Raw genomic sequence first — 17,833 nt, 5'->3', positions numbered from 1 at the left:
AAATATTTAAAAACATTTATTATAACTTTTAAATTTATTATTTTTATATTTTTATATTATTTTAATATACTAATATTAAAAATTATTTTTTAAAAAATTATTTTAATATATTTATAAATAAAATATATTTTCAAAAACAACTGTTGTCACAGTATAAAACATGTTCTAAGATAATATTTAATATTATAAGTATCGGTTGCTTTTTAATTATTTTTTTAATATTTTAAAATAAAATATTTTTTATTTTTTAAAATTTATATTTTACATCCGTAAGTACACAAAAATTCAATTTTTTGCCAAATAGTGTTTGGAACATATTTTCGAAGGCTACCTAATACACCAGAATGAATCTTCTTGATAGGTTTTAAACAACTTATCTAGTGCAACTTATCTGGAACCTTTATCTTCATTTCAATGGGTTTCTATTTTATCTATACCATGCTCTTCTATTCTAAAACACTGCAAACACTACAAGAACCCACCTTTATAAAGAACATGTAATCTTTTACTGTACCTGAATTCAAATCCTAACGTGTATGCCTGTCATTCTCGCGGTACTTTACATGCCTACTGGATTTGTTAGGTATTCAGTGGACCGTGAGGATTGGTCGTGGTGCACGCAAGCTGATATATATATAATATCAAATATTTATAATTTTCTTGTCATTTCAAATTTTTCGGCTACACCACTGCACTCTATCAATCTACTCATAACCAAAAAAAACACCACAGTTAAAATCACGTAACTTATAACCAAATAAAGAACACAAAAATTTAACCAAAGAATCTTAATTTAGGGGAAAAAAATCAGATTTCATAAAGTTTTAGGCTTTCCTTTCATTTCCACCATTCTATTGACAAAATCAACCCCGTAATAATCGCAAGCAAAGCCACTAACAGAACCCATATAGGAATTGAGGTAAATAACAAGTAAATGAGAGCAACTGTAGGAGATATAAAGAAAGAGACACTTGCCAGATACGAAGAGATTGGTGTTGGGTTCAGCCTGTTCTCGTGCAGGAGTTTGCTGAGTGGTCTGAGGAAAAGGGAAGGAAGAGGATAAAGTAGAAGTTGTTGAAAACAGCCTCAGCAAACCGCCACGGGGAGCTCTGGCTGCCGCAGCCAAAGACATCGTTGCTCTCATGGCCATGGTGGTTTGTATGCCTTATGAAGGGTTTTAGCTAAAAGTAGAACCCTTGTCTGACCGAAAGAAGTGCTTTGGAGTTAGGGTTTAGAAGGAAAAGAGGGTTTATGTCTGGGGTAAATTGTAATTTCCTTATTCTCTCAAAGTTTGAAAAGATGAATTTGGGCTTCATTTTTCTGAGAATCTGAGCTTTCTAAGTTAGTCTTTTGGGCCTAATAGATAGAGCCTTTTTCTCTGGCGACAATCGCCGCATCTTGAGACAAAGAACACGTTTGTTTTTAATTTTAAAAATATTTAAAAACATTTATTATAACTTTTAAATTTATTATTTTTATATTTTTATATTATTTTAATATACTAATATTAAAAATTATTTTTTAGAAAATTATTTTAATATATTTATAAATAAAATATATTTTCAAAAACAACTGTTGTCACAGTATAAAACATGTTCTAAGATAATATTTAATATTATAAGTATCGGTTGCTTTTTAATTATTTTTTTAATATTTTAAAATAAAATATTTTTTATTTTTTAAAATTTATATTTTACATCCGTAAGTACACAAAAATTCAATTTTTTGCCAAATAGTGTTTGGAACATATTTTCGAAGGCTACCTAATACACCAGAATGAATCTTCTTGATAGGTTTTAAACAACTTATCTAGTGCAACTTATCTGGAACCTTTATCTTCATTTCAATGGGTTTCTATTTTATCTATACCATACCATGCTCTTCTATTCTAAAACACTACAAACGCTACAAGAACCCACCTTTGTAAAGAATATGTAATGTTTCACTATACTTGGATTCAAGTCCTAGCGTGTATATCTGTCATCCTCACGGTACTTTACATGCCTACTGGATTTGCCATGTATTCAGTGGACTGTGGGGATTGGTCGTGGTGCGCGCAAGCTGACCGGACACCCCACATAAAAAAAAAAAAAAAAAACATGTAAACCTTGCTTAGAATTGCTCTTATTAACTCACCGTCTAAAAGAATCATCCCATGTAACTTCTTGCTTTTTGATGATTCCCACGATTAGATAGATGGAAGGAATTTTATGTTTCAGCAATTTATTTCATTAGGCAGTATGAGAGAGGTGAGGTGACCACACTTGTTCGTGCACCTCGGAGCAGTGTTTTTAAACTTAATTTGATGGTCGACCCGGCCAAAAATGCTAGTCATAAATTTTCATCCACTTATCAGATTATTCAAATTAATTCTAATTTTTTTAAAATTAAAATAATATTATTTTAATAAAAAATAATTAATAAATTATAACTAGATTTTTAACTGAATTTTGTAGGTCAATTGTGTTACCAGATTATCTTGATGGGTTAACTACATTTTTAATTATTTTTATTTTTTTATTTATTTAACTAGGTTTTAGTTTTAAATTAACTTGTACAACTCACTGGATTTTAAAACTATTATCTCAGAAACCTTGGCTGTTTGCTTCGTGGCTGTTAAACTCATGATAAGCCGAGACTTGTGCAATATTTTTTTCCCAGTTGGACAATTTTTCTTGACTTTCATAGAACATTTTTGTCATGTTTTCTTTAACCATAATTCAGACACCCCCCCCAGATTCCTACTTTAGAGAGGTCTCATGTTGGAGCAGCCAGCCAGCCATCCACGCCATTGTTCTTCAACAAAATCCACGAAAGATCAGACTCACAGATCATCATAGTTATCTGTACCCAATAATTAATTGCATTTTCTTTTTATGTATCTCTTTTATCATTGAACGTTTTGCTTCTCTTTGTTCTTGTTTTAGTATTACCTACCCCCATGAATTTCCCCGTGGATAAGCAAAGAATTTTTAGATAGGATTCGGTTGTAAGATAAAAAAAATGAAGAAAATAGAAATAAAAACGTGTTTTTATTAAAAAAAGAATAGATAAGAGTATAAAACAAATCTATCATTGTAACGTTTTTGAGCTAAATTGTTATACTTTAACAAATACATGTTTTTAAGAGGGGCATTTGAGATTTAGATAATTGTTTTTATTAATCAAAGTGTTTTTTATTTATAAATATATTAAAATAATATTTTTTTTTTATTTTTTAAAATTTATTTTTAACATTAGAACATCAAAATAATTTGGAAACATTAAAAAATTAACTTTAAATAAAAATAAATAAATTTTAGCAACGGGAATTTATTTCAAAACACTAATCAATCAACCTGAATTTTTATTTTTATTTTCCTAGAAGATTTTTTAAAAAGGGGACCAAAGATTCCTTGTTTTACATTGGATATAATAATATTTGTTAAGTCCTTGCTCTTCCTTTTGTTGTACTAACGTGCACACAAAGGAGGCGAAGACAGCTTCTAAGCCAACCTCTCGCGGCCACCCCAACCTATCCTGTGAACACCTTCTGGTTCAAGAGAAACCCAGACGTCCATCCTTTCCACACATTTCTCCTTCAACCATATATTCTTCACCTATAAATCCAAGTAATTAGTTTGTACCAATCACTCCTTTTCCATCTTGTACTATAAATTAAGACTCACACCTACTTTATTATATCTAACACTTCATAGCACTCCTCAAGAACTTGTTGAGATCTTTCTTGATCACCATGACTAATATCATACTGCTCCTGATCGTGATCTTCTTAACAACATGCCTTTTTGCAAACTCAAAACCTATTAGCAGGGCTGATTTTCCTAGTGGCTTCACATTTGGGACTGCCTCTTCTGCTTACCAGGTGCTGCTGCCCTTTTCGATTCTCAATGCATGAATCATCGTAGTCTGTGCGTGTGTGTGGCAGGATTTAATGATTATTTGCTGTGTTTTGTGGTAGTTTGAAGGAGCCGTGAATGAAGGAAACAAGGGAGATAGCATATGGGATACTTTCACAAGGCAACCAGGTAAAGAAAAACTCCGAGTTTAAAGGGAATTAAATTCAGCAAAGCAAATTAAGACAAGATTTTACAGGAAAGAAATGATTGGATTTGGCATAAAACCTATAACTACCTGTCATGTAATGTGTTTCAACAGGAAGGATATTGGACCTCAGCAATGCAGATACAGCAGTTGATCAATATCACCGGTTTAAGGTAAATTAATGGCTTCCATTGACTGAGTTCGTTCCAAGCATGTTGTAATTGACCTTCTCTTTTATTGTTTTATTCAATTTGCTTGTAAATCAGGAAAGACTTTATTATGTTGATGAACTTGTTCGTTGATGAATGAACAATAGTGGGAAAAGAAATCAACTCTAGATCAATGGTTAGGGACAGATAATTCATATGATGTGAATATTCAATAAGATTTTCACATATGCATCAATACATTAAAATAATCATATAATTATGGTGTGATGATGATGTGTCAACCACCTTAAGAAAATGGCAAATACGTAAAGAAATTGTAAGAAGACAAGTGGCTTTTTGTTAAAAGACAGAAAAAAAAAAAAGTTTCTTGCTCAAATGCTTTTATGCTTTCTTCAAAAGAGATCAAGAAAAAGAAAAACATAAATTTTACAGGGGGATATAGATTTGATGAAGGATTTAGGAATGGATGCCTACAGATTCTCAATATCTTGGCCAAGAATCTTTCCAAGTAAGTGACAATCAAGTCCTGACATTTTGCTTTACATTCATCTTAGCCATTTATTTATCACTGCCTTGGAATTTATCAGATGGAACAGGGGTGCCGAACCAAGAAGGGATAGATTACTACAGCTGCCTCATAGATACTTTGCTAGAAAAAGGTTGCTCGTAGATCAAAATGATCGGTTGAAAATCAAATTTATTTTCATTGAAGTAAAAGCAGTAATGAAGTTTATAACCGTTGTTTTCGATCAGGAATCCAGCCTTATGTAACTCTATATCATTGGGATCTTCCACAGATGCTTGAAGATAAATATGAAGGATGGTTGAGCAAACAAATTGTGTAAGTGATGCTCCATGTGCTACAACTCTGCAACTGAATGTAGAATTTTTCTAAGAATATACTCAAGCTTTACAAAATGCAAATGAATCACTTACAGAGAGGACTTCGAGCATTATGCCTTCACTTGCTTCCAAGCTTTTGGAGACAGAGTGAAACACTGGATCACTTTCAACGAACCTCGTGGTTTCTCAATTCAGGGTTACGATACCGGTATTCAGGCTCCTGGAAGGTGCTCTATTATGGGCCATTTTCTTTGTAAGAGGGGGAATTCATCCTCTGAGCCATACATTGTAGCTCACAACATCCTTTTGTCACATGCCGCTGCTTATCATTGTTATCAGTTACATTTCAAGGTACTCCTGCACATAAATATACCGATTTTGCTTAGAAGTGGTGCTCTTATCTTACTGAAAAAGCTGATGGAAAATAATCTCTTCCAGGGAAAACAAGGAGGTCAGATTGGAATAACATTGGATTCCAAGTGGTATGAACCACTATCTGACGCTGAAGAGGACAAAGATGCGGCACAAAGAGCAATGGATTTTGGAATTGGATGGTAAAATGTTGTGTTCATAATATTTGTCAGGGAATCCATTTGTTATTACAAGTTTGATTAACAAATCAAAAACGTATCAGGTTCCTTGATCCACTTTTCCTTGGAAAATATCCTTTCTCAATGAAAAAGCTTGTAGGGGAAAGACTACCTGAGATCTCTCAAGGGATGTCGAAACTCCTAGTTGGTTCTTTGGACTTTGTTGGCATAAATCATTACACAACACTATATGTTCGGAATGATAGGACAAGGATTCGGAAACTAATATTGCAGGACGCATCGTCCGACGCTGCTGTGATTACTACCTGTAAGATGTGAAAGTACTGTTCTATGCATTTGAAGAAAAGAATGCGTTATCAGGCAATGAATTGATTATCTTTGTCCATCTCCTCGATTGCAGCTTATCGGCGTGGGGTTGCAATCGGAGAACGAGTATGTCCCAACAACTCACTGGCCCCTAAGATTTTGTTATAGATTTCAAAACTAAAGTCAGTCAGCTCACAAGTAATTCCTCCTCCAGGCAGCTTCCCGCTGGCTACACATTGTACCATGGGGCATCCACAAGTTGCTCAAATACGTTAAAGATAAGTATGGGAACCCACCAGTGGTTATAACGGAAAATGGCAAGTATTCACTCTTCAATCAAATGCCCCTAATCTAAACTTAGAGAATATTCATAAACCTGACTCCATGATTTCAGGAATGGATGATCTGAATACGCCGTTCATATCTTTAAACAAGGCCTTGCAGGACGACAAGAGAATAGAATACCACAGGGACTATCTCTCCAACATTTCTGCAGCTATAAGGTGATGGCAGCTGTTTTAGGTTCATACATTGTTGGCTTTGTGAGGCATTGCACATTCCAGCAGCCTAACAGAAAACTTAATCAACGCAGGCAAGACAATTGTGATGTTCGAGGCTATTTTGCGTGGTCTTTGCTGGACAACTGGGAATGGAACTCAGGCTACACCGTGCGGTTTGGACTCTACTTTGTGGATTACAGAAACAACCTTACAAGGGTACCAAAAGCTTCTGCTGAATGGTTCAAAAGTACACTCAGATTAGAAGATAACCTGAAAAGCCAATTGTAAAATGTATAATATTAGTCACCATATATATACGTTGGGATGGAAATTGGGACACAGAATTGTAAAATTCATGGACAAAAAGGAAGGAAGAAAATTCTAACAGGTAATGAAACTTGGTAAAGAAGGAAATGAGAAATATACCATTTATTTATAAATTATCCCTTTTCCCTGTTATTTTATGTTTTCATTTAAATCTTTTCCTCGAGCTATCGAATTGACCCTGTGGATCTCATTTCATGCGAGCAAGACAAAGTGTGCTAGTACATATGTTTTCTTCCTGGTTCATGAGGTAGGAATTGTCCGCAGAGGATGGATATGCTTGCTAAGTTGAAAAGGTCATTCACATCTTAGTTAGGTACAAGTTGGTATGCTACTTAGGTAACAGGGGACGACATTTTACTTAATCCTGATCAAACAGGGATTTGCTTGAAGACCAAAGAAATTAAATGAAAATATTCTTAGAAGAACAGAGTTGCAGAATCAAGAAGAACTCACCTGTAACTTAGCATATAAAAGAAAACACGAAGAATAAATAGAGAACCAGAAAATGGAATACGGAGCCATTGAGGAACAGGCAGACACAAACTAATCCTATGAGCCTTTTGTTTTAGTGTTGTAACTAGTTCATTCGCCCCGAACAATATTTTTAAAACATACAAAAAAGATATTACGAGCGCAGAGTTTTTTCTTGGCAATGATATGAACTCATGCAAGGTGATAAATTTTTAAGAGTTAACTCAATATAAATTGATTTATTTAATGAGTTTAAAAAAAATTAATTGATTTATTTTTATTTTAAAAATTAATATTAAATAAAAATAAAAAATAAAAACAAAAAAAAATATTGATCCATATAAGTTTTTCAAACCAATAATCCGGGATATTAGATTGAAAATATCATAGATGAAAAACAGTAAAACTTAATTCTTAGCAAATATAACATTAAATGATGAATATTGTTATTATTATTTATACTATTGTTATAATTATTATCATTGCCATCATAACTAATATTATATTTATTTTTATTTTTATTTATTTTTATTTTTATTTTTATTATCATTACTGTTACAACCACAATTATTATTACTACTACTACTACTATTTTTATCGTAATCACAATTACTATTAACTACTACTACTAATATTATTATTATCACAATTATTACTATTATTAATAACATCATCACAATTATTGATATCATAACCCTACAACTATTATAACAAACTATTATTATTATCATTATTAAAATAAAAAAAAATCATAAACTTTTTTGAAGGATAAAATTAAAAATCATAAAAACTTTGATAAAAGGGCAAAAGAAATAAATAAGAAATCAAATGAAAAAGGACCAAATTAAAAAAAATATTATTACTATTAAAAAGTTATAAATTTGATTTGACAGGTAAAATTAAAAACTATAAAAAAAAACTTTTACAAAAGAGTTAAGTGAAAAAATCAAAAGTACAATGACCAAATTGAAAAACATAATATACACAAATTAGAATTGAATGACTAAATTGTAAATAAATATAACTCAAACAAAATAAAAAATGATCAAAATCAAAATAAAGAGGATGGATTCTAAAACACCAATAAAAAATAGAAACGGATTCAGGAGGATTGAAACTATAAAAAGAATAAAAACAAAATAAGAAATTAAAAGAATGGAAACTGAAATAAAAATAAAACATATAAGAAATTATAATTAAAGGACAAAATTGAAAAAAAATCTATAAAAGGAATAAAGACAAAATAATAAATTCGAAGAATGAGGACTGAAATTGAAAAACAACAAACAAAAAGAACAATTATGCATTTGAGCTATCAAGATAGAGACAAGAAAGAAAAAAATGAAAACAAATTGATCATTGGCAATAATTTAATTATTACAAGACTATACATACCACACCGTGTGAAAAAAGATATGATAGTGCATCTAAGAAAACGATAGATGGCCATAATTGGCAATCGAGCGGCGTCACATGCACTACCTGAACGTTGCATATGTCACCTACTCATTGATATACATGGAATACGCGTCAATAACTTTTTGATTAAAAAATAAAAAGTAAAATGTAAAAATAAAAAAAAAAACTATAGCTCTCTTAATTATACAAAATACCCATGTCAAAAAACCAAAATACCCCTAAAGGCTTTTTATTTTTTCCAAGACTAAAATTGTTAATTTACTATACATAAAAATAGAAAAACCTGAAATTAATTTAAAATGAAAAAAATAATTTAAAATTTTTTTTAAAACACTTTTTAAATGTAGAAACAAACTCAACCTAAGCCTAATAACCTACATGCTATAGAGAGATTACTAAATAAAATGTCAAAATATCTTTTATCTTCCAAAACTATTATTTTTATGTATCTTTTGAAAAAACCAAAACCAATAAAAATATAAACAAATTAAATGCAATCATATGAAAAAAATAACATTAAACTTATTGAAAAAAATAAAAACTTATTTCTCTCACTTCAATATAATTATTTTTTAAATAGTTTTTTTCCATTGAATTATGCACAGTAAAAAAACTATATTTATATTATTTAAAATATTATTTTATTAATTTAGCTTTTCAAGATCCTCTCACCATGCATCTTAATGTTATCACCATCACCTCGACATGAAGCAATAATGGAGTGATGAGGCTTTCTTTCCCTTTTTTCCGACAACAAGCAACAATAGAGAGGATGAATTGGGATTTTTAAGAATAGATTTAGTTGAGACTAGCTTCAGTGCCTGCGTTTTTCCACGAGACAAGATCACTTTCTATATATATATATAGAATAAAAAAAGAATATTAAAAACCGGTATCAATATATAATAACGCTAATTAGAGCTAAACTAATATGTAACACTCTATCAAACCCGCAGTTGAAATTATATAACAGGAATAATCAGATAAAAAAATAAAAATAATTATAAAACCTTTAAAAAAGTATATTAATTTTTTAAACTATTGACTCTATTCATTAAATTTGAAGCACACAATCTAGAAAAATTATGAAGTTTAATTTTTAATAAATTAAATATAAAAAAATTAAGAAAAAAAAATCCAATCTTACAATTTTTTTTTTAAAATAACAATTAAAAAAATAAAAATTAAAATCACTATTGCTATTAATATTATAACTAATATTACTATTATTAACATTATCATTATTATCATTTCTACATTAAAATCAATATTTTTATTACTATTATTATTAGTAGTAGTAGAAATACTAGTAGTAATATTACTATATTAACAATAATTATCATTATCATAATCACTATTATTATTATTATGGTTGTTAATACTATTATTATCATCACTATTCTTATTATTCTTCTCCTTCACATAATAATAATAATAATAATAATAATAATAATAATAATTCCATAGCTTCTATAATTACTATTACAATTTTTAAAAATTAGTGAGATACAATGTTTTAAATGTGTTTGGAATTGTAGTAGCTTTTATTATTATAGGTTTAAAAAAAAATTTATATAAAATATTTTTAGTTGAGGTTAGTTTGATAAAATATATGTTTAGTTAAAATTATAGTTGAAATTGAAATTGGATAAAAAGTAGTTTAAAATGTTTGATTAATAAAGCTTTTCAAATTGAGATTATAAGATAACTAAAAAAGATATATATTAATATTGATGGTTTTTAATTGAAATATTATAAATTTAACTACTACTATTATATCATAAAATAAACAATATTTTATATAAAGCATTTTTTATTGTTTCATTAAACTATCTGCAATTCTATTATATACCAAATCGATGCAATAAGGACTACAGTTTTCATGGCTTCCTGAGCATGCAACAATATCAGGTAAAATATCATTAGGAATAAAATTGAAATTGCGATCAAATTCTATAAATGTCATGTCATCATGCAATCTTCTTCTAATGTAATTATGTGGTGCCATTAAATAATGTTAAATACTAGTTTTTCAAATAAAACACAATATCTAATAAATTTTGTTGGATTTTTTTATTTTACTAGGTTGGACTCGGTCCTACCCATAAACAGTAGAGACACTTTCCACTATTTACGTGATTAATGGAGAATGAATTAATCTATTCACTACCTCTCCACTGTTCACGTGAACAATGGATTCACTTTCCACCTCTCCACTGTTCACATGCAATGTAAATAATGGAGATAAGGAAATGCAGCTAAAGAAGGGAGAAAGAGAAGGTGAAGGAGAAGGGAACGAGTAAGCTACCTTGCATAGTTTTCTCCCTTCTGATGGTGGTGTTATTATTGTCGACAATGACTAAGATGGTTCTTGTGGCGGCGATGATAAAGATAGGTGGTGGTGCCCCTTTTTCTTTCTCTGTTGACCTTTGTTATACCTTCTTTTTTTTTCGTTTCTATTTCATCTTTCTATGTTACTCTCTGTTCTAGAGAAACTAAGATGAGTCGCTCTTTATAAAGCCAACTTTTTTGCTTTTGTTAAACTTTAATTTATGATAGAACCCACCAAAACAAAACAATGTTGTGACTTAATCAACTATATATTTTTGTGGCTCAATCTCAACTTCACAAGTAATTGCATTACCAAACAATCACTCAATGTAATGCTAAAACCAGCATTTACTGAAGCAGCTGTCAAGCATTCAAATTTTCATAGCATTTATCTTTACTCATCAATCAACTATGCTGACCTAGGGACTTTTTGAGCTATTTCACTTGACTCTTAATAACTTTGCTTGATAATGGAAATGGATATTATTGAAATTTGATAATGAAAATGGATATATAAATAATATCTAATTTTTTTAAATAAAACATAATATCTAAAAAAAAATTGGATTTTTTTATCTTATTAGGTCAGACTTGATCTAATGCATTTAGATTTAAACTGAACCGAGTTTAGCCTATAAACAGCGGTGATGTTCTCCACTGTTCACTTTACAGAACAGTGAAGACGAGCAAATGTAGTTAAAGAAGGAGAGGGAGAAGGAGAGGGAGAAAGGGAAGAGCAAGCTACCCTCCACAGTTTTCTCTCCTTTAATGATGGTGCTGTTGTTGTCAACAGTAACTCAAAGATATTCTTATAATAGTGACAAGGTAGGCATTGGTGCCCCATTTTCTTCTACGTTAAGCTCTGTTAAACCTTTTCTTTTTTTATTTATGTTTCATCTTTCTACATTACTCTTTGTGCTGGAAAAACTAAGGTGAGCTATTGTTTGCAAAATTGAGTTTGCAAAGCTCAACTTTTTCACTTTTGTTAAGCTTTAAGTGCAGCCTCAATTTATGATGGGTCATACGTAGATGCATTACCATTTCTACTCATTTTAGTGTGGTTGTAATTGTTTTTCAAATAATTTTTTGTATTAAAATATATGGCAATGATTTTTTTATTTTTAAAAAATTATTTTTAACATAAATATATTAAAATGATTTAAAAATATTAAAAATATATTAATTTAAAATTAATAAAAAAATAAAAAAATTTAATTTTTTTTTAAAACACAACACGAACAAAAATAGGCCTATCAAGCATTTGGTGAAGCAGCTGTCAAGCTTTCAACTTTTTTCTGCATCTATATCTACTCATCAATCAACTATGATGACCTGGGGACTTTTTGAGCTATTTCACTGGACTCTTAATAACTTTGCTTGATAATGGAAATGGATATTGTTGTGTGATATATGAATACAAATGTCCTTTCAACACTTTTTTCTATAAATTGGAAAATGTTAATATCATCAATTTTTGTGTTCCTTTTGACGTTTCTGTCTCTCTAAATGGGCGCAATATGACCAGAAAAACCTAGGAACTAGCTGATGCTTCAAACTTAATACCCAAAGTATTTGTCCTTTCCATGCATCTCTGCTATATTGTACTTTCCATTTTCCCGTGCATTGGACTGGATATAATATCTTTCCCATTGTTATATGCCAATTCTTCAGTTAATCATGCAAATCATGGATATATATCCATAGGATTCATCAAATCGCTGTGTGTGTGTGTGTGTGTCTTTGTGTGGTTTTACTTAGTTCTGAAGCATCGACACAAAATTTGCAGTTTGCCTTGCATTATTCATGGTCAACTGAGGCACGTGCACGGAGAGCATTAGCCAATGTATCAACCTTGCTTCGGCCTGGAGGCAACTTCACTGGAACAATGCCGGATGCAAATGTTATCATAAAAAAACTTGAGAAGGTTTTTGTCTTGTGCCTTTCTAATATTTTCAAAAGATCAGATTTATGAATTTTGACCAAAAAATAACATGCTATTTTCTGCCTCTACGGACATAAAAGGCCAGGAGGCAGCTTCATCACAACATGAAATTTTCTATTAATGTGATATCTTGCATTTCTGTTTATGCTGTCTGTATGAGAAGTCTTTTTTAAGAATTCATGGAATAATGATGCTTGATTTAGACCTTGTAGAGTCACTCTATCTGAAGTGTTCTCGTTAAATGTTCTTTTTAACAATTCTAAGATTAATGTGCTGGCACGTTACTTTTGCCATTCATGACAGAGGAATCTTTTTGGGTGAATATGCAGCTGAAGGACCGGCCTTTGGTAGTAGTGTCTACTGGATACAATTTGATGAAGAGTTTTCTCAGAAGGTGACTTTGTTTTCTTTGTTCCAGGTGCTTGGTCTTTACCCCTATGCTCTAATCTGACAAGTTCATTGCCCTATGGTTCAGAAATTTAAATCTTCTAGCCCTTTTGGTATCGAGTACAACTTCCATTTAGAGGTATTTATGCGTTATCTTTTTTTTGCTCTTTAGTTAACTCTACTTGATATGTCATGAAGTATTTTTGCATCAATTGAACTTCTGCTTTTTTGGTGCAGCACCAGATTAGTTACCACATGCCAGTAATGATGAAATCCTCTGATTATTCCCTTCTCAATCTATCCATCAGAAATTACCAGCTCTTATTCTTCTGCTACTTAATTATTTGGTTCCATTTGTACGCTTTAGTTGAAAGATTCTCATTCTAAACTCCAGAATGGTTTCTGTTGCAGGATGCTGTTGATTGTCCTGAATGGATTGTCCCTATCAACATCTTCAAATCTTTGGCAGAAGAGGGATAAAATTATTGCTTTTTTTAAAAAAAAAATCATGGTGCAGGAAATGAAGCCTGCGGTTTCAACATCTTTTCAAAGCTATCAATGTATTCCTCTGGTTTTACAAGCTGGCCACACGTGGAGCTTTTCAAGCATCAACCTATATAGACTTATCACGCACCCATGCTTTCAGCTTTGGCAGTATGACTTTGAGCTGGTTTTTTTGAAGAATAATCACGAGTTTGTACCCGAGAATATGAAGAAACTAGAGTATGCTGATTTAATGCGAAGACTCTGGTGCTTTGGGTGATGGGAACCAGGACCTCACTGGGTTTTTTCCCCTGTATCTTTATGCATATTATTTGAATTTGTTGCATGCTCTGGTTTAAATCAACTGTAAGTGTGAATTGAACTGGAATTGTAATGAGATACAACTGTGTAGTCATTCAAGGATTATAAATAAGTACTTTTCATTGTTTTTCGTCTTCATCTATCATCCAAAAGAGATCACTATTGCAACAAGTGGTTGCTCCAGTAGGTCAACCTCAACAGGTGAAATGCAGCATGATGGAAAAATAAAACGAAAATTATTCAAACATGGATGCGTAGTACTCAATGTTCATCTTTCAAAACTATACATAAATATGCTATATCTAGAACATTTTTTAGGCATCCATTTAAGCATCCAGAAACACAATTAAGTCTGCAGGCTTGGCAAATGTACGGGCCGGCTTGCCAGGAAATGAACTTTTAAGGACGCCTCAGCACAACCACCATAATAACAATCACTGCCAGTCCCATGAGAGATGCTCCTATGGTCTTTTCGATGGTAGCTGCTCCAGCCCTTTCATTGGCAGCAGGAGTGTGCTCTGCGGATGAAAAGCTAAAAATCTTTTGGAAGTAAGCAGACACGTTGGTCACCATGTCAACCACAGTAAGCTTGACGTTATTGATAATATCCACGAGTTCAGTTTGAGAGCTTTGAGCTTCACTTTCATCATCAGATAATTCAGTGAACTTCTTAGAAGATACTGCATCCTGAGAGTAGGTATCCCTGACAAATTCCTTGGCTTCAGATGACTGGGTATCTGCAACAGATTCCTTGGCTTCAGGTATAAAATAGGTAGAGATAGATAACAGGAATATCAAAAAAGAATGGCACACGTGGATTGAAAGACAAAAGAGAACACTTACAGGTAGTATTCTGGGACTGGAGGAAATCCTGAAGGGCTTCATTCTCCCAAACTGCGTTCCAGACATTTGGATCAGAGGCAACTGCAGCAACAACAGTCTGTGCATAATATTAAAATCAGTGATTAGTCCAGTAAGCTGAATTCATCAATCAACATTAATATATTTTAAAACCGGTATGTTAGATGCAATGATAGGACAACAAAAAAATTACATTTCAAAATGTTCAAGTGGCCTTAAGGAGTCCAGCAAAATTGAAAGTCCTGAAGTATTATATATCAGGGCTTGTAATTTATAAAACAAAGAAGCATATCAGTTATACATTCTATGCATGATCCAGGCTGTATGAAATGACAGGGGTTTTCGAAATGCATCGATAGCTTAGTGTCATTGAAGCTAAGCTCAAAAAACACTCAGCAGCTAACAATACCAAACATATTGAAACCACAACAAACACATAATTGAAGCTTAAATCAATTCTGTAGTAGAAAAAAATAATTGAGATATATTTGTTCAATTACAAGCAACTCCAGTGTCAAATTAACTCATCATGAATGCAACATAGTCTAAGCAAAAGGAGAATACAAATACTCAAGGGAAGAGTGATGTATCAGAACCTGAATTTTAGGACTTTCATTAAGCAATGAAAATGCCTGCATAGCATATTTTGGCACAGGAGCTCCAGTTGGGTCACAGGGAATACAGTCTTTAGTTTCCAAAGAGTCAGATTTTCTTAGCAAAGGGAGGCCAGACAACTGACTACCTCCAACTGAACTGGCAGTTCCTGAGTTCGGAGACGACAGATATACTCTGTGAATAACAGTTAAGCATAATAAAACAAAAGGTAAATATGATATCATGCCAGCAGAATTAAAATAAGGAACCAAAACAAAAAAAAAAACAAACTAATGCTTGCAACAAAGATGTTCCACAACTTCAATAAAACATCACATATAATTCTGTTAGCCAATTTGGTATAACAACTAAACTTATCAAGAAAAATAATGAACTGACATTGTCTGCATAGACATAAAAGCATCATGTTTCCGAAAAAGAAAAATAGAAACTCTGAGATCTTACAGTGGCAAAATTATTCAGACAAACGAAATAAGTAAAAATCAAGGGACATATGTTCCCCAAAGATGATATTTGATATGATTCCAGCAGTCCAAGAAATGCATCCTCAGTTCCATAATATTTACTTCTTCAGCAACTACAATTGCCATAAAAATGCAATGATAGGGAAGAAAGAGATTAAACATCAGACACACACAAGTGAGGATATTTATATGCCTGAAGTTTCCCATAAGGAGGAGAAAAACCACAGCTTTTTGTCAGCATGTGTAATGGAAATTTCTGATTACCATGCAATTTGGCTATATGCACTCAGACGTTACATCAAACTCAATGATGCTATTTAGAAGAGCGTTCTTTCAATTTAACTACCTTGTCTCGAAGGTGAGCATCTCAAAAGTAGATGAGAGAAAATTCAATAAAAAAAACAGCAATTTACAAGAGAACTGATCACACCAAAATCAACAACGATTATGAACGATAACAACCCAATCAGTACAAGGGCAATCTATCAAATTCCAGCCAAACCAACTACACATAGCATGCAAAGTTCAATCAGCCTTTTAAACCTAACCTGAATGATGATAACACCAAATAATCCCAGGTAGCAATAAAAAAAAAAGTTTTTAATGCAAATAATAAGTCATCTCCTTGTTCACGGAACAAGAAACATGCAGAAACTTTCATGTCCTGAAATTCAATGATTCAATCATCCCAAAACCATCAAATATCACATACCTTTTTAAATTTTTTTCTGTATCAATAATAAACAAAAAAGTGTTCAAAAAATCTCCATGAAGTTACATCGACAACCACTAGGATTACAGACGCGAAGCCCCATTTCCTCTATACATTCAACAACCAAAGAAAACACAGAATGATTCGACATCAAGAATTTAAAATTCCGTTCTTTTTCATTTTTTATCTTATTATCAATAGCTGTTTCTATAAAATGAAACCAAAATGTCAAAGCTCCACACTTTCAAGATTAACAACAATTCATGAATCATTAACAATATAAAAACACAAAAGAAAAATAAAAACGACACAATCTTTAATCAAATCAAAACACAATTAAAAACAAGTGGATTCAATAAAGGTTAAAATATTACTTTTGGAGAGCATCTTTCAATTCAAAAGTAGCTGCCTCAGCCTCCTGCAAACTCGGCGGTGCACCACCGAAAACAACTCTAGCCACAGGCTCAGCCGAATGCACAACCGTCTCCTCTTCCACGCCACCAGCGAACTCCCACTCATCCAGCTCCCACGAAGGCCTCTGCACCGTCGCCGCAACCTCACCTCCACTCAGCGTGGACGATATGATCGCCGAAACAGGACGGGAAGCATTGCGCACCGCCTGCTCCGCCGATGGAGGAACACAAGAGATGGCGCCACGGATCCCGGAGTTAACCACTCCAATTCCGGCCACCTTAGCCGCAGCTCTCATCGCTCTTCCTCCTCCCATGCTCAAGGATTGATAACGAAATTGAAACGTTTCGAATTGAAATTACTATGAGAAGATAGAAAGACTGAGACAAATGGGGAATTTATATCGGACTGTGTTTTTTTAAAAATAAAATAAAATAAAAATCATTGGTGTAAGAAAAGAAAATGAATGAATTTCCATTTATTGCCATTTGCTTTCTAATAATAATCATTAAATCTTTTTGATAAATACCAATGAGGTTATTACACCTAAAATTATGGATTAGTGAATGTAATCAGGATATCGTCTGTTTTTGTTTTGAGATTAGTGGGAAATGGAGAAGGTATTGCTTGGGATACAGAGAATGGTGGACCATGTGTTAAAGCGCAATCTGCCAA

The 17,833-nt window shown here is 32.1% G+C and overlaps 2 protein-coding genes and 1 pseudogene across 5 annotated transcripts; 2 read left to right on the top strand and 1 right to left on the bottom strand.

The window, feature by feature from the left end:
• Positions 1-3,463: 3,463 nt before the first annotated feature.
• BGLU41 (beta glucosidase 41) lies at positions 3,464-6,867 on the top strand. 2 transcript variants are annotated; one of them, XM_011049951.1, is made up of 13 exons: positions 3,464-3,865; positions 3,962-4,028; positions 4,159-4,217; positions 4,647-4,722; positions 4,802-4,873; positions 4,968-5,055; positions 5,153-5,408; positions 5,496-5,611; positions 5,854-5,915; positions 6,009-6,040; positions 6,129-6,231; positions 6,309-6,417; positions 6,507-6,867. In XM_011049951.1, the coding sequence occupies exons 1-13, from the start codon at positions 3,737-3,739 to the stop codon at positions 6,700-6,702; spliced, it is 1,365 nt and encodes a 454-aa protein (XP_011048253.1). In that variant the 5' UTR covers positions 3,464-3,736; the 3' UTR covers positions 6,703-6,867. The 2 variants fall into 2 exon arrangements, with proteins under 2 accessions (XP_011048253.1, XP_011048252.1); XM_011049950.1 differs by having other exon boundaries at positions 5,692-5,915.
• Positions 6,868-10,823: 3,956 nt separating this feature from the next.
• On the top strand, positions 10,824-14,133 carry LOC105142402 (mRNA cap guanine-N7 methyltransferase 1-like; annotated as a pseudogene).
• A 56-nt stretch (positions 14,134-14,189) lies between these two features.
• On the bottom strand, positions 14,190-17,588 carry LOC105142358 (Uncharacterized conserved protein (UCP012943)). Of its 3 annotated transcripts, none has more exons than XM_011049947.1 (4): positions 17,122-17,587; positions 15,553-15,745; positions 14,939-15,035; positions 14,190-14,832 (listed from the first exon to the last, which is right to left on the bottom strand). In XM_011049947.1, exons 1-4 carry the CDS (start codon positions 17,472-17,474, stop codon positions 14,495-14,497), a joined length of 981 nt encoding a protein of 326 aa, XP_011048249.1. In that variant the 5' UTR covers positions 17,475-17,587; the 3' UTR covers positions 14,190-14,494. The 3 variants fall into 3 exon arrangements, with proteins under 3 accessions (XP_011048249.1, XP_011048250.1, XP_011048251.1); XM_011049948.1 differs by having other exon boundaries at positions 14,942-15,035; XM_011049949.1 differs by having other exon boundaries at positions 14,195-14,832; positions 15,527-15,745; positions 17,122-17,588.
• Between the last annotated feature and the right edge of the window lie 245 nt (positions 17,589-17,833).

This window comes from Populus euphratica, unplaced genomic scaffold (genome assembly GCF_000495115.2).
Source record: "Populus euphratica unplaced genomic scaffold, PopEup_1.0 scaffold143.1, whole genome shotgun sequence".
Taxonomy (NCBI): Eukaryota; Viridiplantae; Streptophyta; class Magnoliopsida; order Malpighiales; family Salicaceae; genus Populus; species Populus euphratica.
This window is presented reverse-complemented; position numbering and strand designations above follow the sequence as displayed.